At 36.4% G+C, this 21,874-nt stretch overlaps 1 protein-coding gene and 1 long non-coding RNA gene across 4 annotated transcripts in view; one reads left to right on the plus strand and one right to left on the minus strand.

Annotated features, from left to right (window-relative positions):
* msps (msps cytoskeleton-associated protein 5) overlaps window positions 1-21,874 on the minus strand; it is a 49,453-nt gene that overhangs the window by 23,622 nt on the left and 3,957 nt on the right. For all 3 annotated transcript variants that reach the window (XR_013884415.1, XR_013884414.1, XM_080178179.1), the window contains exons 10-34: window positions 21,392-21,637; window positions 20,985-21,090; window positions 20,375-20,520; window positions 19,803-19,997; window positions 19,335-19,451; window positions 19,085-19,161; window positions 15,311-15,376; window positions 14,936-15,026; window positions 14,406-14,492; window positions 13,978-14,087; window positions 13,633-13,694; window positions 13,358-13,461; window positions 12,712-12,897; window positions 12,011-12,152; window positions 11,531-11,657; window positions 10,497-10,662; window positions 9,801-9,913; window positions 9,286-9,529; window positions 8,359-8,483; window positions 7,657-8,035; window positions 6,524-6,683; window positions 3,054-3,162; window positions 2,717-2,751; window positions 2,119-2,240; window positions 1,382-1,582 (exon numbers count right to left, since the gene is read on the minus strand). Coding sequence is in view for 1 of the 3 variants with exons in the window: in XM_080178179.1 (XP_080034305.1) it covers window positions 1,382-1,582; window positions 2,119-2,240; window positions 2,717-2,751; window positions 3,054-3,162; window positions 6,524-6,683; window positions 7,657-8,035; window positions 8,359-8,483; window positions 9,286-9,529; window positions 9,801-9,913; window positions 10,497-10,662; window positions 11,531-11,657; window positions 12,011-12,152; window positions 12,712-12,897; window positions 13,358-13,461; window positions 13,633-13,694; window positions 13,978-14,087; window positions 14,406-14,492; window positions 14,936-15,026; window positions 15,311-15,376; window positions 19,085-19,161; window positions 19,335-19,451; window positions 19,803-19,997; window positions 20,375-20,520; window positions 20,985-21,090; window positions 21,392-21,637 (3,516 nt within the window). In the remaining 2 variants the exon portion in view is untranslated. The remainder of the gene's footprint in view (window positions 1-1,381; window positions 1,583-2,118; window positions 2,241-2,716; window positions 2,752-3,053; window positions 3,163-6,523; window positions 6,684-7,656; window positions 8,036-8,358; window positions 8,484-9,285; window positions 9,530-9,800; window positions 9,914-10,496; window positions 10,663-11,530; window positions 11,658-12,010; window positions 12,153-12,711; window positions 12,898-13,357; window positions 13,462-13,632; window positions 13,695-13,977; window positions 14,088-14,405; window positions 14,493-14,935; window positions 15,027-15,310; window positions 15,377-19,084; window positions 19,162-19,334; window positions 19,452-19,802; window positions 19,998-20,374; window positions 20,521-20,984; window positions 21,091-21,391; window positions 21,638-21,874) is intronic.
* Window positions 311-882, plus strand: LOC145333038 (uncharacterized). Its single transcript, XR_013884421.1, has 2 exons — window positions 311-610; window positions 756-882. It is a non-coding gene; the product is annotated as an uncharacterized LOC145333038 (long non-coding RNA).

The raw sequence follows: 21,874 nt of genomic DNA on the forward strand, positions 1-21,874 counted from the left end.
CCAAATTTCTCTAACCAAAGTTAGAAAATTTAAAAAAGCCTCCCAGCGTGCCCGGAAGCAAGCCCGTGAGGCCAACGCGGACCTCTCAGCCGCCAAAAAAGAACTGGAGACCATGGACCTTTGTCTCCAATTCCAAAAATTAAAATTGTAAATTCATTTTTTCCAATGTGTTTTCCTTTTCCCTTTCTTCCATTTTTTATTCAAATCCAAAACCAATATGTCTTTCAGAAAAGACATAATAATTCCAAAAAAAAATGTGATGACCAGCCACTCCGAATGCCACTTCCATTTTTTAAAGGTCCAGCGGTGACGGCTTCGGGGGTGTATTGTCATGTATTCTTTTTTCTCCACTTTATATTGTACATTGCAGTGATCAGCCCACAGCCCTATGTTCTTCTTTTTCTTGCCGGGAGTGTCATGTACGCTAATGTATGTACACTTTCAGGCCACCAAATTTGGAGAAGAACAGAGGCTGCCTGCGGCTCACTGCGGCAGACATCATAATTTCGCGGTTGCAAATAGCAAATTACAGATTTTCATTTTTCAGACCGCTTAATTATAATGTCTGCCGGCTCTTTGGAAAACTAAGCTGTCCAGAATTAACATCCAGGTACAGCTTAGTTCTTCAAATCATTAACCTTTCCACCTTCCCTATTAACAAATAATGTAATTGGGGGGAGGATAGGACAATAGCTTAGGCCGGGTGAAGTTTAGGTTTCCACCAAATTTCCCAAAATATAACTCTATTTGTTTAGGCCTAACATCAAGATCTTCCAATATTTCCAGACTCCATTAAATGCCCTGAGGCCCCGCCTGGAGACCCTAACCGTACTCCCGTCCTGGCCCCCTGCACCCTTTGGATAACCTCTGGTGAGATTGTGATAATTTGATCCTTCCCTGCATTACAGACCCAGGTAGTTTATTATTGCAAAAGCTGCTCTATAACTAGCCAATCTGTAAGTCTTAAGCCTCAAGGGGGATATAGCATCCTTCCCGCACAATTTGCTTGGCTATTTCCTAAATATAAACATAATTTAGTGCTATGTTTATAACACTTGTATCTCTGTCTGCTATTTGCTTGGCTATTTCCTAAATATAAACATAATTTAGTGCTATGTTTCTAACACTTGTATCTATGTTTCTAACAAAAGCATAACTCTTTTTTGTGAATATTTCCTGTACAAATGAGCATCATGTCGAAGGTCTTTAATATATCGCATAATTTTCTCTCTTTTTGTTTTCTAAGACAACTAAACATCTGCTCTATAACTCACTCTATATTTTCTTCATTCGTTATTTTTATGAGCTCGTGTTTTCAAGGAAACCAAAAATCAGAAGTTTCTTATCTTAATTGTCAATATTCATAAAATCTAGGTTTTACCTTCAAGGAGCTGGCTGGTTGGGGGCCACACACCTCGAGGCCAGAGCTCCTAATGTGGTTGCCCAACTCCTCCAGGCACTCCGCCCTCAGCTTGGCGTTCTTGTTGGCCAGCCCAGTCATCAGGTAGGGGAACAGCTTGGTGGGCGTGTACAGCCCGCAGATCAGGCGCATTATGGTACGGCAATAGTTGCGGATTTGATCCTAAAAAAAATAATTGATGAAAACCATATAAATAAACCCAATACCATAGAAATGACTAGAAATAGTAGAAAGTATTGAATTTTTTTTGAATTGGTGAAAGAAGTGAACACTAGATGCCTTTTTCAAAAAGGCATAAAAAATACACCAAAATACAAATGTATTTAATATTATCATGAAAAAACGATTTATTGCTTTGAACTTTAGAAGTATCAATAGCAGATGCGCCCCTAGAAGCTGAGCATAATGAATGGTTGGGAAAGCAGAGGAATGTCCTATAAACCCAAAAAAGAGTTAAATCTATAAAATCAAATATCCAAAAAACCATCCCAGAAGCTTCCATAAAATGTAAAAACTTAATAGGTTCAGCTTTTAAGCTGCAGACAAAATATCCTTACAACTTTGATAACGTAAAAAAGTTTTTGTCATTCTTAATAATGGCTAAAATGAACTTAATCTGCTATAAAATCCTTTTTAAGTTCAACGGATTACTTTATATGATTGATCTGGGGTAATAAATGTATGCTTGTTGTACACACCTTAGGATCTCCCATCTTGTTAACAAGATATGGGATGAATGCGGACGCCTCTAGTTCATGCAGTACATAACCATCCTCTGCTTCAGACAGAAGGGTAAATACTTGAATCAGATACTCCAATCCTGAACAAAAATAATATGTACTGATGGATTTACTATTAAAGGGAAACTTGCTGTATGACCCCAATCCACCCCCTTTACCCCATCCCCTCCTACTGGATGAAAGAACTGACCAATAAGTTATGTCCATATTAGCAACCTAAATTGACAAAAAAATTTCTCCTGTCATAATATCCACGTACTATGTTATATATCAATTAGAACTCATAATATTTTAATTTTAGTTAAGTGAAGGGGGAGGCGGGGGGATTCATCCTTCACATTAAATTTTAGTTCTATAAAGAAAAGAATTTTTTTTATATTGTAGGATTAGTTTTTCCAGACTCTACCATACCCCAAAATCTTCCATAGACCTATAAGAAGCTTCACAGTAAAGGAGAACCATATCGTTTCTGCTATTAGTGATATAATTCGCTACAGACATACATCCTGTTAATTTTATAAAAAGATAAACTTGATAAATAAATATAGATACGTACCTTTTAGATTGACACTTGGATTTGTCTCAAAAAATCTAAAACAATTAATAATCAAAATACTAGTAAAAATTTTTATCCCCAGAAAATAACGTCTAATGTTAAGAATGAAAATAAAGTCATTTTTTTCGAAACATTCCGTAAAATTTGGTGCAAGCTTCCAGTCAAATGCGCTTATAAGGTCAAACTGACCTTATTTATGCGTAATTAATTATAATATGCGTTAGGTCAAAATTAAGTGCAGTTTTACCTAATAAGCGCATTTTACTGGAAGCTTGCACCCAATTTTACGGAATATTGTGAAAAAATACGCTCTTGAAATAAAAAATCCTCCTACTACCTCAGTGTAATCCATTTAAGAATGAGGTCAAGATTGGCCATAAGAGCGTCCACATCAGATGCTGCGAATTCCAACAGTTGATCCAGGGCCTTCAAGTGCTGCTTAAAATCTAAAGTAAATCATAAAAATTTACAAACTTTAATAAATACATAATATTCATACAACTTTAAGCATGACTGAGAGACACACGGACCAAGTAAATTGTACAAAGTATGCTCAACAGTTTAGGGAATCTTAACTAAACCAAAACTTTCAGTTGGCTATCTTAAAATGCAGGAGAAAAAATTAAAGGGATAGTGTGGTATCCGCCTAGGATAAATGGCAGACACCAGAGTTCAAATGACTACGGCAGTGTGAACAGACGTGGACACCTATACTATAGAGAAGCTACGCTTCTCTAGCAATCACTAAATAATAAACAGAGTCTATTCAGTTGTTCCTTTATTCAGGGTCTAAGGTTTACTAAAGTTGTACAACATAATATAAATACATATGGATTAGGAATAAAGATAGTTAAAGGTAAATCATACAAGTAAAACATAGATAGTTGCAATGGTTAGGTAGATGGCTATCCCTGTCCGGGGGAGGCAGGATAGCCCATGGAACAGCACACTAGGTAGATAAGCATAGAGGGGTTGAGTGGTAGGTCTGGGTACTAAAAGGGAAGGTTTGATGATTACTGTGACAACAACAGTCTGTGTGGGGGTGATTCTATCAGGTGAGGGAAGGCTTAGATCCTTTATCCTCAGGGCTGAGGTGGTGCTGATAACTTGGTGGTTGAAGGGGAAGGTTCCGGTGCTTAAGAAGGGAGAGGGAGGGGTAACACCCCTCCCTCCACTTGCAGGACAACTGAGAGATGAAATCAATACCGTTATCTGACATATTTGCAGGTGGCTTTACAATTGTAGAATAACAGGATTTAGCTGGGTGCGTAGCATCACTATAATGTCTTGGTTTCTGCATGGCCCAGAGTTGCCGCATACCACAATAGTTTCACGAAGTGCATTTAAAAAAAAATAGTGAACTTTAAGTTTTTTCTATTTTAAATAACGTAGTAGTGCATAATATAAAGTTATTGATTAAAATTAAGAGATTTTACCAGGGATTTTCCTTAAAAAATGAGTTTTTCATTTTTATTTTCAACTTCGTTGCGTGTTATATATGGCAAAAACTTTTTTGTCATAAATACAACTTTAGATAGCATTTACTAGTTAATAGAACTTTAAACTTTTTATACAATAAAATACACATAACAACAAAGAATGACCAATAAAATATTCAGTATGGTACTTAGAGTAGTGATCTTTTTATATGTCTTAGTAGAATATATTAGGCATTTGATAGATATGATTGTGATAAAGAATTTGAACATTGACCTGACCAAACTTTTTTTATTTGACAATATCTAAAAGAGTTAGTGATTTGCAACATAAATTACATGAGAATGGTCTTTTTATATATATATATGTTGTATGGTTAGTTGGTATTTCCGCGTGAGATAATGTGTATATTGTAAGTAAACCGGACGGTTTTCTTTATTTTTTTAAAAAAGAATGTATAGAAAACCTGTCCTATAGTGAACCGGACGTTATTTTTTATGTTTTTTAAGTAACTTGTCCCAAGGGGAACCCCTGTTCAATTTTTTTATAACTCTTGTGAAACATGTTAAAAAAGATTATCTAAAATTGGTGTTTTGGCTATACATATTTGGAAAAAAATAGACCATTCTCATGTAATTTATGTGGCAAATCTCTTTAACTTTTTTCGATATTGTCAAATAAAAAAAGTTTGGTCTGGTCAATGTTAAAAATTCTTTAACATATAATCATATCTATCTAATGCCTAATATATTCTACTAAGACATATAAAAGTTCACTACTCTAAGTACCTTAACTCTTTAAGCCGCCACCAAAATAAATTTTTTTATTGCATTTCTCGCCGAATTAGGCAATTTGGAATCATTTGAGACCATGTTATTTTTTTCAAAAATTTTTCCCCTTACAAGCAACCCTGTGGGGGGACTTAGTCATTTTTTTCAAATTCTCGTTTATCAAGGTATATCTTAAATACAGTGCTACTCCTGTGATTTTAAAGATATTGAAACAAAATCTTTTTAGGTTGGTAAGTAAAAAGTATTTGAATTAAGAAAACGGCGGCGGGACCGCCGCTCCCGCCGTCCGCCGCCGTTTTCCGCCGCCACCAAAAAATTTTTTTTATTGCATTTCTTGCCGAATTAGGCAATTTGGAATCATTTGAGACCATATTATTTTTTTCAAAAATTTTTCCCCTTACAAGCAACCCTGCGGGGGGACATTTTTTTCAAATTCTCGTTTATCAAGGTATATCTTAAATACAGTGCTACTCCTGTGCTTTTAAAGATATTGAAACAAAATCTTTTTAGCTAGGTCAGTAAAAAATATTTAAATAAAAAATGGCAGAGGTACCACCGCGGAAAACGGCGGCGGGACCACCGCTCCCGCTGTCCTCCGCCGTTTTCCGCCGCCACCAGAAAAAAATTGCATTTCTCGCCGAATTAGGCGATTTAGAATCATTTGAGACCATGTTTTTTTACTTACCCACCCAACACCTTAAAAGATAAAAGATTATGTTTAAAAAAAAAAAATTTTGGTGGCGGCGGAAAACTGCGGCGGACGGCGGGAGCGGCGGTCCCGCCGCCGTTTTCTTAATTCAAATATTTTTTACTTACCAACCTAAAAAGATTTTGTTTCAATATCTTCAAAATCACAGGAAAATTACTGTATTTAAATATACCTTGATAAACGAGAATTTGAAAAAAATGACTAAGTCCCCCCGCAGGGTTCCATGTAAGGGGAAAAATTTTTGAAAAAAATAACATGGTCTCAAATGATTCCAAATTGCCTAATTCGGCGAGAAATGCAATAAAAAATTTTTTTTTGGTGGCGGCGGGCGGCGGGCGGCGGGAGCGGCGGTCCCGCCGCCGTTTTTTTTTAAAGATACCAATAGTTGGGGTAATTAGTGACCCAGCCCAAAAGATTTCATCCAATTATCTCTAAAACTAAGGGAGTAGCACCCAAAATAAAATTGCTGGTATGTCGTGTGACGAGTCACCACATTTTACCCCCCCCCCCCTTTAAAAATCATGAGGGAAGTGAAATATTTCAAGATTGTTTGTGTAACCATATCAAAATATCCAAGCTTAAAATAAAGAGTTGCTACGATTTCAAATTGTTACATAAAAGATCATGAACTATTTGAAATCAATAGGACGATTCTTACATACTTTCAAAACTACTAGTTGCTGTGCTCCTAGTTGTATTTGAAGATTGTAAAAATAGCCTAAAACCATTCCAATACTTAAAAATCTATAAATTAAAATAGCCTAACTTATGTGAAGCTTTTCTAAACTAGATAACTAATCAATTCCATAAACTATCGAGGTCTGAAGCTAGACAAAAAAACTCTTACTTCTTTATATAAAAGGATGATACCTGAATGAAACATCATGGTGAAGAGGGACCTATTGAAGCTGGCAGCGGTCATCTGCTCCTTCAGCTGGTCCACAAACTCAGCCCGCGGGGTGCTGAAGTTCCATTTCAGGATCTTTAACTTGCTCTCGTCCTTAAATCTCTGGCTTTTCAGTTTGTTAGCCTGAAATAACAAGAAACAAGATTACAGGGGTGTATATTCTGCACAAGATTTATTTTTTCCCCCTGCTATAATTTTTTAAAATTTTTTTCCACTAAAGGGGAAAAAATGGAAAAATATTTACAGAACTCTTAATTTTATTCATATTTTCCCCCCTCTTACATATTCTTTTAGTTTTTTTACACCAAAGAGGGGAGAAAAATGGAAAAAAATGTTTACAGTTTTCTAAATTTTTACATTCCAACCCCCCAAACCACATATTTTTTTACCCCCTATTTAGCAAGGTCAAATTTGCAGAATACACACCCCTGCAAGATTAGTAAGTAAGTATCCAACTACTTTGGCAGATAAACACCCAATTACTTTATAGAATGTCCAAAAATGATTTTCGAATGCTTTAAACCTAAAAATTTAAAACTGATGAAAATCGGCCAAAAAATGCCGAAATTAATGGAGTGTTATACACACACAGGCAGACAAACAGAAAACTTTTGGAGATTACTGTTTTAAAGGTCCTGAGAGCCATCAAAATAAAAAAAAATATTAAAAGGAGTAGTTTCACGAAATGCATTTTAACTTAATTTAGTTAACCGCATATTTTTTGCTAGTTAATGGGTTAAACTATATTTATTTGGCATATATTTGAAAGAATTTCAATTTTCTACCACGTAGTTTTGAAAATATCAAGACTTGAAAATCGTCTTTTTTTTGTGATATATGCAATTTATGTATGCGGTTCACTAAATCAAGTTCAAATGCCTTTCGTGAAACTACCCGTGAAAAAAGGCAAAAATATTTTTAAAAAGGGCATACATAATATAACAAGGAGAGGAACAAAAAGAATCTACAAACCTTTATCCTCCAATATTTATAAGCTATTAAAGCTACAATAAAAGATAAAAAATCAATACTTTTAACTACATTTATAATTTGACAATTTTGGACGTTATCGTACAAGTTATAAGAAAGCTTGTACCTGGTACAAGGGAGAAGTATCTAAATCTTCTGTCGCCTTTTTGGACGCGCTCGGTTTTGTTAGCCCCAGCTTGGATTTTGCTACAGTTTTACTACCAGCGGCAGATGCTGGCTTGCTGCCGCCGGTTTTGATCGCATCACTTGACGGCTCCCGAACTGGCTTAGCTTTGGATGGTACACCGCCCGCTGGTTTGCCAGCTGATTTTGGCGGCGGTGCAGCAACGGCGGGCAATTCGCCGCGGGCTTTTTCAAGCAGCGGCGTGATTGTGTTCTTCGATACGGGCGACAGTTTTTCGGTGGCCCTCCGCATGGCCTCGAACCCGATGTGCTTCATGATGGGTAGAACACAGTCCTGGGCTGGTTTACGCACATCAGCTGATCTAGAAAAATTATAATCCTTTATTAGACTTTCTATTTTCAAAAGGATTGAAAGTTCAGTCAGACAGAAGTAATAAGAAATAAACAGTATTTTTAAAAAAGTGAAATAAAGAAATCAGTAGCCAGTAAAATGCAATTTAACCCATATTGTTTTTAAAATGACATTTCCTAGCGATATAACAGAGAAGTAAATCATAAAGAAAATGTTTATATTTCCCTGTAATCTTAACAAAACTTTAACCGTATAATCATAATGGATAGCCGCCGAGATGAAAATGAATTTACCAGAAGGAAAAAATGACAAAACTAAGATAATAAAACCAACCTGTCTTCAACCCCAGCATATAAAGGTGTGAGGCAGGCGATTAATTCTTCTTTAGGTAATCCCTTTCCATCAGACAGAACCTCGCTAAGCCAGGTCCAGATTTCTTGCTTCACAAATGGATTTCCCTAAAAAATACAGTTTTTTAGTAGCGATGCTACAATATATCTAGGATTTATTCGTACGTTCGTACTACGATCCATCTGTGAATAACACTTTATCAGCCATTCTATGCAATATATTATTTAAGCATAAACATTTAGTACCATAATATTATTTGTATATTATAACTGTGTTTAACTGTTGTTTTTTTAATCTTCACTAAATCATAGTATCATTACAAATTCACTACCAATATACATTGTACTAACATCAATGCTTTCTCTCAAAGTGCCTAGTAAAGCAAAAAAATCCTCAATCCCTTATCTTTTATATAAATTAAAATAAGTGGGGGGATCATAGCTCAATAAGCACTTTGTGGAAAAGCAAAATTAGTCTAGGGTTGGCAATCCGGAATCCGCCCAATTTTTAGGCCAATTTTGGAATCCGAATCCGGAATCCGTTTTTTAATAGCGGATTCCGGATTCTGAATTTGTAGGCTAAAATTAGCGTCTTGAGTTTTTTCTTTCAACTTCCCCTGTTTAAAGGCAAAGATAATCATCATTATATATAATATCTTTTAAAATCTGGTTTAATTCTCGGAAGTGAATTACAGAAAAAAAACAAAAAAATGAATTTTTAGGACATACGTAGCACTTAAATTTTTTAATTTAAAAAAAAGCGTTTTAAAATATTGCTAGAATCCGGAATCCGTTAAAAATGAGAATCCGGAATCCGCAACTTTTTTTGACGGATTCTTTTAAGAATCCGAAATCCGAATCCGGCCCAAAAATTCGACGGATTGCCATCAAAAAAATTACATCAACTCACCTTGGCAACTGCTGTGCTAACAATCTCATTGACAAACATATCCTTCAACGAGGTCTCCTTCACCATCGTATTCAGGGTGGCCCTAGCCGCGGCCCGCACAGTATTCTTGCTGTCGGCCAACGCGGCCAGTACACACGGCAACAACTGCGGGATTTGAACTCGTGTCTGCGGGCCCATGGCAATGGCGAGCTCCCCGACTAATTCCAAGGCTTGGGTTGCCAAGATTTTGTTCATGTCTGTTGTTCTGAATAGAAAAAGTAGTAAGATTTTGTTTGTTTGTCCCTTAAGATCTCCCTTAACCACTGCACTGGAACGACAGAGTACTCCTTATAAGGATAGCTTTAAATTGGTACAGGGATAGTTTTAGGCTAGACTCTTGTTTTACCTTGCTACCTACCTTTAAAAAAAAAACCTAGATGATGGGGTCGTTACTGAAAAGATTACCACATAGGTACTAAAGTTTAATCTAAAGATTACATTTTTGTCCATAATCCTATCCCTTAAAAAAATCATACCTGGGACCCAAAGCGGATGGGAGGCCTCCTAGATCATTTGTAATAAACTTGGCTGTGTTGACAATCTCTTTCAGTTTGTCTAAACCTTCTTTGCGGATTTTCCAATTTTTATCCTAAATTATTTTTCAGTATTAATACAGGGGTGTATATTCTACATGGGATCCCCTGCTCAGGAGGGGGAAAAAAAATAAAAAATAAGTGGTTGGAGGGAAAAAAAATGTAAAAATTAAGAAAACTGAAAACATTTTTTCCATTTCCCCCCCTACTTGGTGAAAAAATGTGTGGTAGGAGGGATAAAATAAATAAAATATAGAGTTCTTTAAATATTTTTCCATTTTTCCCCTACTTGGTGAGAAAAAACTAGGGGGGGAAGAAAAATAAAAAAAAAATTGTAGTAGGGAAAAAAAAATAAATCTTGTGCAGAATATACACCCCTGTATTAATATCATCCTGTTTTGTTATCATATGCTAGAGGCTACGCCACTAAAGGCCTCTAGGGGCACTTAAAAATATTTCATTTCTAATTTTCTAGAAACAGAAAACAGAAAAAAATGCGGGATATTTTTTTTTCTAACGGCAATTCTTTTAAGAGGGTAGAAATCAAGCAATAGCGAGAACTTAAGGTACAGACTAACAAACATCCTGTAACTTTTTAATACGGATAAGGTCAAGATCCAACTAAGAAAAGAAATATACCTTAATCATATCTAACAATTCTGGGGTAAGTTGTGCAGCAATATTATTCCTAGGCACCAGATCTTCAATAACGGCTCCACTATCACCCCCGTCGTCTCCCCCGTCTCCATCCTCCTCACCTCCATCAATGCCCCCACCTCCACCTCCTCCACGTGACTTGGGGCCTCTGAAAATAAGGAGATAGTTACAAAACGTATATTAAAGTACTTAATATGAATGATACAGATCTGTTGTGAAAGCAATCAAAACAAGACCGAAAACGGTCATAGATGCGTAGATGGAAATATAACTTATATGCTTTATACAGCATAAATAAATAACAAATTTTATTTATAAAAAGAGATATATTAATTTATTTTTCGTAGTAAGCTTTATCAATACACGAAAAAAATAGCAAGCAAATTGTGATTGGTAAAGTTACCATGTAAGAATATGTTTTGTTACCATAAATCAATTTCTTTGTATTTTTAAAGAGACAAGTAGGTTGCGGGTAATTTCCGTAAAAATGTGAGTTTTATGTTTAAAAACAGAAGTAGAACGATAATATTCTCTAAATATGTGTATTCCTTATTGAATAGAACCAAAGACAGATACCTTAAAATTGTTTTAAATACCTGAAATTTTCACCGAATGCTTTGCTAATGTCAAGCTGACAAAAATTTATTTTTAACATAAAATACAAAGAATTACCATGGACAATCAAATAATGTTTTTAAAAATTAATATCTTTGAAATAATTGCCATTATTTGTAATTTTTTAAACCCTTTCCAATATTTTTTTTATAATTCAATTGTCTATTTTGTTCTCATTGTCAGTTTGACATTAGCGAAGCATTCGATGAATTTTCCATTTTTTAACAATTTTTTTAACTTAAATTTTTTTTTGTCTAAAGTTCTTTTCAATAAGGAATATACATTATTAGTGAATATTATCGTTCGACTACTTTTTTTAAGCCTTAAAACTCACACCTTTACGGAATTTACCCGCAACCTACTGGTCTCTTTTTAGTTCCCGAGGAAGAAAATTGTCAAACCTTGTAGGTGCAGGAGTGGGCTGACCAGCATACTTCTCTATCTCCGCGTCTATTTGACTCAACACTTGCGGTTTCTCATCCTCAAACATGCGGCGGGCCATGGCACCCACGAACCAATGCAAAACTCCTTTAAAAGTAAATGGATATGAGTTTCTGAAGGGAAGTTTCACATAATATTTTCAGGGAGAAAAATCAATATTTTAATTTTAACAATACAGATCTAACATTATAGGTTCTAGGAACTTCGCAAAGGTAAAAAAAAACTATCATAAGTCCTTTAAAAAACATGGGAAGAAAAGATTTTTTTTAGAAATATTCGCATTTTTTTTATGGAAGGGTTTATCCTTTCTCTCTCAAAAAAAGTTGTGATAATAAAATTATCTGAAAAACAAAACCAAATTGGTATAGAAGTTGCTGAGATTTTTTGCTACACACAAACATACAGAGCGAAATGATTCTACTATATATAGAAGAACCTACCTAATAATCCAATGGAAGCCGTCCTAACGCCAGGGTTGGTTTCAGACAGGCCCTTCTTAATCATGTCCAAAGCTATCTTAGGTTGGACTCCCGCAAGACCAAACAACTTTAAACCATCTGCCGCCCAATTTAGGGCTTCAACCTAAACCAACAAAAAAGTGAAAGATCACACACACGGGGTGGGGTGGAGGGTGGGTGTTAAAATTTAAGCAATTTGCGTCAAAAGTATGCTTTGGCCTTTTTAATATTTGCACATTAAATAAACCAAAATATATTACGTGCAAAAATGAATGAAGATCCACAACTGAAAATATAAATAAGCTTTAGGTAGTCAAAATAAAAAAATGAGCTTCCACTTCACACGGTGCAAGATATTTTTGATATCGTGATTTTCTTGCATGCAGGATATTTTCAAGAAGCTCTTTGTATTTCTAATTTTCAAAATCACTTAGGTATAAAAGCTTAAAATTCAACCTTTTGAAATATATGCATGTTCAAAATCAAAATATACGAAAAATATCACTTCTCTTAAATTCAATTTTTTTTAAATCTAAAATATTGCCAGTAATCGCCGCGCTACTAACATAAATTAAACAAAATTTGGTATGAAAATGAAGAATAGTCAGCTATCGCATCGTATTATAGACAGCTTTCTGGTTCTAATCCAGCGGATATTAATCGGTTTCGAAGCAATCCCTTACCTTAACCGCAGGATTCTTCTGATTAAACGCGCCCTCCAGCACCGCTGAGAAAATTGTGGGAAAATGTGAGGAATCCGCTATATCATACAGGGTGTTCCGAGTGTTCTCCAGGTTTTTCTTGTCAGAGAACTTGTCAATGATTTCTGGGTACAGGGTGTCCCAGCCTTGCTGAGTTATGCTACTTTTCTAAAACAAAAAGTTTATTTCGTATCTAATCTTAAAATTGTAAAGTAACAGGATGAGTGTTTGGTTGTCCCTGTATCTTTACCATTCTCCCATATTGCTAGGCCGATGCGGCTTTCTTTAACAGTGAAGATTTTATGGCTCTCTAGAAGATTTTTTTAAAAATCAAGAGAAATTGCTTAATGAAAAAAATAAACAAAAATACTCTTATAAATTTCACATAGAAGTCTCTAGGGGTGCAGCAGCTTGTGTATAATATGAAGCATCAAACTATCATACAATATTCTAATTCATGAAGTAGTATCTTACTGAAAAACAAGAAATTTCGTCTAAAGAAAATCATTTTTAACTTCAACTTTTTTTAAGTCAAAGCAAGTACATCGTAAATCAAGTACATCTATGGGGTAGGATCAACTAAATCTTATTTAAAATATATTGCTTTCAATAAAAATTAATCTTTTACCTTAGCAACCAGAGAGATGGCTTTCAGTTTTAATCCAAGAACTTGGAAATTGTTTTCTTTGAGACCAGGCTTCTTTGTTGATAACAACTTTAGCACAATCAACCCTGAAGTGAAAAAATTCTATGATAAAAGTTGTGTCAGTACAAAATTTTTTTTCCCTATATTAATGATATATCTGACTTTACAATTGAATTAAATGATATCAATAAATGTAAGCCCCTTCAAGTTCAAATTATATTTTATCTCCTACACCATTTTAAGTAATATAAATATACCTGTTTTTATTTTCTCTGGTGCAGAATCAAGGGTAGACACTACGGTTTCCATTGCCGCCAATCTGAAGACAAAATATTTAAAGATCAATTTGTATATCCAATAAATATAATCCTGTATCATGAAGTTGTAGGTTTATAAATATATTGTATAATGTATGACATTTAAATCTCAACAATGTGTACAGAAATAAAGTTCCAAGCTTTTTGAGAGACCATTGTTTTGGAGGTCCTTATAAGGTTGAAAGCATGAGAGAGTTGATATACTTTTAATTGGTGGAAAAGTTAAAAACTATATGCCTATCTTTCACAGAGGCCTCTAGAGGTATACAAACAAACAAAGCCAACCTGTTTTTCCAGTTAGAGTCTCCAAGCCCTGACAGTATATCAGTACTGAACACTTCCTCACACCGTTCCTCCGCATCCTCCAGTGATATGTCGGGCTCCAGACCAATACTCTGAAATTTTTATTTTATTATTAGTGGAAAATTGTCTGTAATACGATACAATACTTGATTTTTCATCCAGCAGATATTAATCGGTTTCGAAGCCTGGCGTTATCCACTTAAAAATATTTTTTCTAAGAGGAGGGAGGGGTTAATCTAATATTATGCCTGATAATACGAGTAGCTGGTCTATAGTCTATGTAATATTTTGTGTTTTAAGACACAGATATGCAACATGAATAAATATAACAAAATCAGAAAGGTAAAGTGGAATAAACTGTTTTTAAAAAAATTTACATGAAGAAATTTGGTTCGAAAAAAGTTGAATACCTGTGATGAATCTGCACCGCTACCGCCTCCGGATTTAGCTCCACCGCCACCAGGTCCCGCCTTTTTAGCACCACCACTTTTAACAACCTTAAAATACAAACAAAAATGTTTATTTTTGTGGCGTGACTTTAACCTTGGCAATCTTTGTCAGGGGGGATTTTGGACTGTTAATTAAACTAAAGTTTTATTTATAACCATATTATTTTATTCGTTGGTCAAAAACTTTGGGCACTTTCATTGACTTGGGATTGGTTGGTTCAAAACTAGTATCCAAACTTTTCAGCCATTAACATAATCTACAAAAGTAGTAGTTTTGTTTTGTTTATCATCAAATAGAAACTACCTACTATTAATTTCAAATTGTCTTATTCCTTAAGATCCCTGATATTTGGTAGAAAATTGAAGATTTACTCTAAATATAAAACTACCATTGAAGTCGAACGATTCATTGATACAAACACAAAAAAAATTTTACTTAGAGCAAACAATTCACATTTTTAGTAGAATTTTTAAAATAAAAACGGAATTACCTTTTTAGGTGGACCAGCTGCGGATGTTGGTTTGCTGGCAGCGGCTGGCTTTGATTCAGCGGCTGCTGCTTTAGCATCAGGCTTTACAACTCTACACAGTTTATCATTAATTTATAAGAAAATTATTATTAGGAGAGGGAGGGAAAATAAGTAAGCAAGGAGGGGTTAAATCAGAATAAAATATTGAAACTATTTTGTTACTAAGTTCTACATTAAATGCGTTAATGTTAAAATATTAACTAGCATAATTTTATTTTTTTCTCGAGAAATCTTGAGAAAAAAAACTATGTGTACGTGGTGATATGGGGCAAAAATCTCCCATCTTTTGGATGAATGAACAATAACAAAATTAAATATCAATTCTAATGATTATTCCTTGGGCCGCTTGGTTTAGCAGCTGGTTCTTTCTTGGGCGCTGCAGTCGGTTTAGCACCTTTTCCACTGAAAAAATGGATTAAGGGGGGGGTTTTTAATGCAACCATCTCGTAATCAGTGAGCAAATGGCACTTAGAATTCGAGTTTCGATCTGAAATTTTGCATGAGTAATCCTTGATAGGTCTATTTTCCCTAAATCGAACAAAAAGTTGGAAAAGTAACGGCTGGCGGCTGGCAGCTCAGCCGTTTAGCCGTTTTTTGCCTATTTTTAGGGCAAATTCATCATTAATTACGTAGGAATAAACTTTTTAAAACATATTTCTGGTTTAATTCATGTTAAATGATAACAATAACCATTTTTAAAATTTTTAGTACCAGCTGCTAAACGGCTAGAACCGGCTGAAAACGGCTGGGAGCCGCCAAGAGTATAAAGGGTAGATAGGGCTTGTGACATGTCTAGGGGTAGGTTTCTATGGGTGCTGAGCTCAAAAATGCTACTAAAGATAGTGACGACCAATCCATATGGCAGCTGGGTAACAGCTGCAGCTCAGCTGCGAGCCGCCAAGAGTAGAATGAGTAGATAGGGCTTGTGACGTGTCTAGGGGTAGGTTTTTATAGGTGCTGAGCTCAAAAATGCTAACAAAAATAGTGGAGGCCCATCCACATGGCAGCTGGGTAATGGACGCAGCTCAGCTGGGTAACGGCCGCAGCTCAGACAAGATAGGCCAAGAGTAGAATGAGTACATGAGGCATGTGACGTGTCCAGGATTAGGTTTTTATGGGTGCTGAACTCAAAAATGCTTCTAAAAATAGTTTCGGCCAATCCCTATGGCAGTTAAGTAATAGCTGCTGCTCAGCTGCGAGCGGCTAAGAATAGAATAATTAGATAGGGCTTGTGACGTGTCTAGAGGTAGGTTTTTATGGGTGCTGAGCTCAAAAATGGTACCAAAAATAGTGGCAGCCCATCCATATGGCAGCTGGGTAACGGCCGAAGCTCAGCTGGTAGAGGCCAAGAGTAGAATGAGTACATAGGGCATGTGATGTGTCTAGTGGAAGGTTTTCATGGGTGCTGAGCTCAAAAATGGTACCAAAAACAGTGGCGACCCATCCACATTGCAGCTGGGTAACAGATGCAGCTAAGCTGCACGCCACCAAGAGTATAATGAGTAGATAAAGCCGTTTTTAGCCTATTTTTTGGGCAAATTCATCATTATTTACGTAGGAATCAACTTTTTAAAAGATAGTTTTGGTTTAATTCATATTAAATGATAGCAATAACCATTTTTAAAATTTCTAGTACCAGCCGCTAAACAGCTAGAACCGGCTGAAAACGGCTGGGAGCGGCCAAGAGTATGAAGAGTAGATAGGGCTTGTGACATGTCTAGGGGTAGGTTTTTATGGGTGCTGAGCTCAAAATTGCTACCAAAAATAGTGGCGACCCATCCATATGGCAGCTGAGTAACAGCTGCAGCTCAGCTGCGCGCCACCAAGAGTATAATGAGTAGATAGAGCTTGTGACGTGTCTCGGGGTAGGTTTTTATGGGTGTTGAGCTCAAATATGCTACTAAAAATAGTGGTGACCAATCCATATATGGCAGCTGAGTAACAGCTGCAGCTCAGCTAGGAGCGGCCAAGAGTAGAATGAGTAGATAGGGCTTGTGATGTGTCTTAGGGTAGGTTTTTATGAGTGCTGAGCTCAAAATTCTACCAAAAGTAGTGGTGACCCATCCATGTGGCAGCTGGGTAACGGCGGCAGCTCAGCTGGGAGTGGCCGAAAGTAGAATGAGTACATAGGGCTTGTGACGTGTCCAGGGGTAGGTATTTATGAGTGCTGAGCTCAAAAATACTACCAATAATAGTTGCGGCTCATCCATATGGCAGCTGGGTAACAGCTACAGCCCACAAGCCCTATCTACTCATTCTACTCTTAGCCTCCCCCAGCTGAGCTGCAGCCGTTACCCAGCTGCCATATGGATGGGTCGCCACTATTATTGGGAGCATTTTTGAGCTCAGTACCCATAAAAACTTACCCCGTCACAAGCCCTTTGTACTCATTTTACTCTTGGCCGCTCCCATCTGAGCTGCAGCTGTTGCTCAGATGCCATATAGATTGGCCGCCACTATTTTTGGTACCATTTTTGAGCTCAGCACCCATTAAAACCTACCCCTAGACACGTCATAAGCCCTATCTACTCATTCTACTCTTGGCTGCTTGCAGCTGTGCAGCAGCTATTACTCAACTGCCACATGGATTGGCCATCACTATTTTTGGTAGTATTTTTGAGCTCAGCACCCATAAAAACCTATCTACTCATTCTACTCTTGGCCTCTCACAGCTGAGCTGCGGCCGTTACCCAGCTGCCATATGAATGGACCGCCACTATTTTTGGTAGCATTTTTGAGCTCAGCACCCATAAAAACCTACCCCTAGACACGTCATAAGCCCCATCTACTCATTCTACTCTTGACCGCTCGCAGCTAAGCAGCAGCTGTTACCCAGCTGCCATATGTATTGGCCGCCACTATTTTTGGTACCATTTTTGAGCTCAGCACCCATAAAAACCTACCCCTAGACACGTCACAAGCCCTATCTACTCATTCTACTCTTGGCCGCTTGCAGCTGAGCTGCAGCTGTTACTCAGCTGCCATATGGATGGGTCGCCACTATTTTTGGTAGCTTTTTGAGCTCAGCACCCATGAAAACCTACCCCTAAACACGTCACAAGCCCTATCTACTCATTCTACTCTTGGCCGCTCACAGCTGAGCTGAAGCTGTTACCCAGCTGCCATATGGATTGGCCTTCACTATTTTTAGTAGTATTTTTGAGCTCAGCACCCATAAAAACCTACCCCTAGACATGTCACAAGCCCTATCTACTCTTCATACTCTTGGCCGCTCCCAGCCGTTTTCAGCCGGTTCTAGCCGTTTAGCAGCTGGTACTAGAAATTTTTTAAATGGTTATTGCTATCATTTAATATGAATTAAATTAAAACTATCTTTTAAAAAGTTGATTCCTACGTAAATAATGATGAATTTGCCCAAAAAATAGGCTAAAAACGGCTAAACGGCTGAGCTGCAGCCGCCAGCCGTTACTTTTCCAACTTTTTGTTCGATTTAGGGAAAATAGACCTACCAAGGATTACCCATGCAAAATTTCAGCTCGAAATTCGAATTCTAAGTGCCATTTGCTCACTGATTACGAGATGGTTGCATTAAAACCCCCCCCCCTTATGTAAAAAATATTAAGAAATTAAATTCTCTATAGAATTTGCATGGACGTATGGACAAAACGAATACTAAAGTTGATGGTAATAGTCTGAGCAAGCTTCACAAAAAATTCTAGCTGTCTATCTTTAGTATCAGGTGAGATAATTCATCCAGAAGAAATCAAATCCCCTTCATAGTAAAAAAGGGCATCCAAACCAGCTTATCGACAACGAAATTAATTGGGAAGAAATCACAAAACCTATACGTGGTTTTCAGCTGTTCTTGGGGAGGGGGGGGGGGGTCAACATTTATTAAAATTTACGACCTCTCCATCTACCCCCAAAATATTATTTAGATTTATTTCGATTGTTGGTTATACCTTATACCTGAATCCGAACAACATGTGATAAACGGAGTATTTGCTTATTACAATAGTCAGAGGCATCTTCAAAAAAAATTTCAGACACTATCTATAGCATCAGATGAGAAAATATCATATGTGAGTTGGAAAAACAGACATTTACTTGTTATAGGGTATCTGTATCCAAATAAAGAAATATAATTACCTCAACTCAATTTTTTCCGCCTTTTCCTTGATCTTTTCTTGCTTGAGATTATCAATATCCGGCATCAGAGGGAACACCTGACAAATTGTCACAGTTTTAGTTTCATAAGGGCACCAGGGAAAGGACAATACAAGATATATTAAACTTTCTTAAAATTTAAAAATTCAGCTGTTTATCTGAAATAGCAACCGAGAATTCCGGACGAACGGACAAAAGGAATAGAGTAGCTATGATACTAAAAATTTCATACCTTTCCCTCTCCGAGGAATTTGGTAAGAGCTCCAAGGGCTTCGGCACTAGCCTCTCTTACCCCGGGGTCTGATTCATTTAGGGTATCCAGTAGGGCTGACACATACCCTTTCAGTACCTAGACAATATATAGTGAGCAAAACAAATCAAGAAAAATATATACCTAGCCGATAGAAATATTTGCCATGTATATTAAAGCTGATGTAATTTCAAAATTCTTTTATTTCAAGACATTTAACCCTGCCAAATTTTGACAAAAAAAGGAGGTGGTTGTTTTTTCCTCTACCTAACTTTGTAGGGTTAACCCGTTCCCTATATTACCTAACCTAACCTAACCTAACCTAACCTAACCTAACCTAAAAGTACTAAACAAACAAACTTTATCCAAATCTTATGTTTTCATTCCAAAAATAAGGGGAAGGAAGGAGGGGTTCTGTGTTGCTTAACAAGACACTTAAAGAAAAATTACCTTTTTATTTGTCTGAAGAACTGGTGGACAGGTAGCGAATCCTCTGGCCAGAAAGCTGGCAGTCTCTGACTTGACTGTGGGTGTCTTGTGCTTGAGGGCGGCCAGACAATCCTCCTGAATTGCTTCCACCCCCAGAATGGGGTAGATTGCATCGCAACATTCTCGCAATGCCGTTACCACGTTTATCTTCTTTTCCTGTAAAATAAAATAAAGAAGTAAGGATTTGTTTGTCCATTAGGATCTCGCTAAACACTAGGAAGATTGAGTTCTTCATTCAAGTCTTGTGAAAGTTTTAGGCTAATATATGGTATCTTCCAACCCTTGTGGATTCACAGCATCCCTATACATAATACAGGGATCTTATTTAATAAATGAACGATAAATTGATGAATATCCCCTAATATGATGAACAAAATCATTGGTTGAAGAGTAAACACTGCTAGTTTTAATCAGTAATGACAATTTTTTTAGGTCCACGAATACGAGAACAAGTCAATTAAATTTTGAGTACCGCTGTAATTTACAGTTCTGTATTCTCTCCCTCAACACAACGTCTAATAGAATTCAAATACCTTAAACTTTTCAAGGAGGGTTGAGAGTAGATTATTCGCTTGATTCTTGAAGTTGTTTCTGAGACCCTTGGCCAGCCCTGTCAGGATCTGAGTGGCCACAGCTACCAGCATTACGTTAGTGTCCTTCGCTACAACTTTTTTCAAGGCTAAAAAATGAAATAACAATATTAGTTTTATAAAACTGATGCAATGAAAGAAATATTACTATCCATTCTAGAAAAAAATAAAAATCCAAAGAAAAATGACGAAATTACAAATAAATCAAAAGGCAGATATACATACTACTTTAAGCAGGTAGACTGTTAATAAATATGTTATAACTGTCCCAAATGACTAGAAAATATCAACAATTCTTTTTAATTTGTGAAAGATGTAAAAACTAGGTATATGTCTTTTTATTACCTATATCTACATTTTAAACCTCATTAAACGTTTTAAAGTTAAATCTATTACTTATTTTCAAAAAAATTATACGAGAATCTGTGGGTAAAATAAATAGACATTCTCTATCTTTTGAAGTCAAGTAAAGGCATACAAATAATGTTATTTTAGAGTTACTTAAAAAACAAAATTCTCAGCTGTTCATGATGAAAAATGGATTAAAACATACCTTTAACAAGCTCATGATAATCACCAGGCTGAAGTTTAGGATTCTGGGACAATGGAAGAACTGCGTCGAGACTCTCCTTGCGTAACTGCCATTTCTTCTCTTCAATCTAAACAAGGATGACGACATTCATAAGTTGGAAAGCAAACATCATCATAAATTAACATGAGGATATAAAGAGGTTTAGAGATGTGGTTTAGTAATCGTACAGAAAAGAGGGTAGAATTATTTTCGTTATAGAAGATTTCTCTTATTTATTCTAGTGTTTATTCCCCGAAAAATAAAATGAACCTTCCCTGAACTAAAAAGCTTTATTGTGAGGAAGAACCATATCGGCTAAGTAGTTTGCGAGATCCTTTGCTATAAATACACACATCCTGTTACTTTTAAATAAGAATTAAGACACATACCTGTTCAAAAAAGTTTTTAGGCAACTTTGACAAAATCTCGACGGGGTCCATCATTTCATACGGGTCAAGTGCTTCATCTACTTCATCTCCGCCCTCCTCTCCTTCCCCTTCGTCTTCTCCGCCGCCCTCAGCAGCCCCACCTGTCCTCTCCACCTGGCGAGGCGGGCCAACAGAGCGTAGCCAGCGCGTAGCCTTGGGTTGACCGCTTCCCTCTAACTTCTCAAATTCAGCTTCGAATTCGGTCATCTAAAATTTTGAATTGATATATATTTAAAATTAAGAGAAAGGTGCTTTTTGGTACAATAATATAAGGGTGGGAGGGATCAACTTATACATACATAGCTTTCAATGTACAAGTAGGTATTGGCAAGGGCAGTTGACAATTTACTCGTAATGACGTTTAATTTTTAGCCTTCTTATTCTCTTATTATCATTTTTAATGGAAAAAAATTAATAATCAAAAACCTATCTATGAAAAATATT

Source organism: Acartia tonsa, chromosome 12, assembly GCF_053477335.1.
Source record: "Acartia tonsa isolate MP-2025a chromosome 12, ASM5347733v1, whole genome shotgun sequence".
Lineage (NCBI taxonomy): Eukaryota > Metazoa > Arthropoda > Copepoda > Calanoida > Acartiidae > Acartia > Acartia tonsa.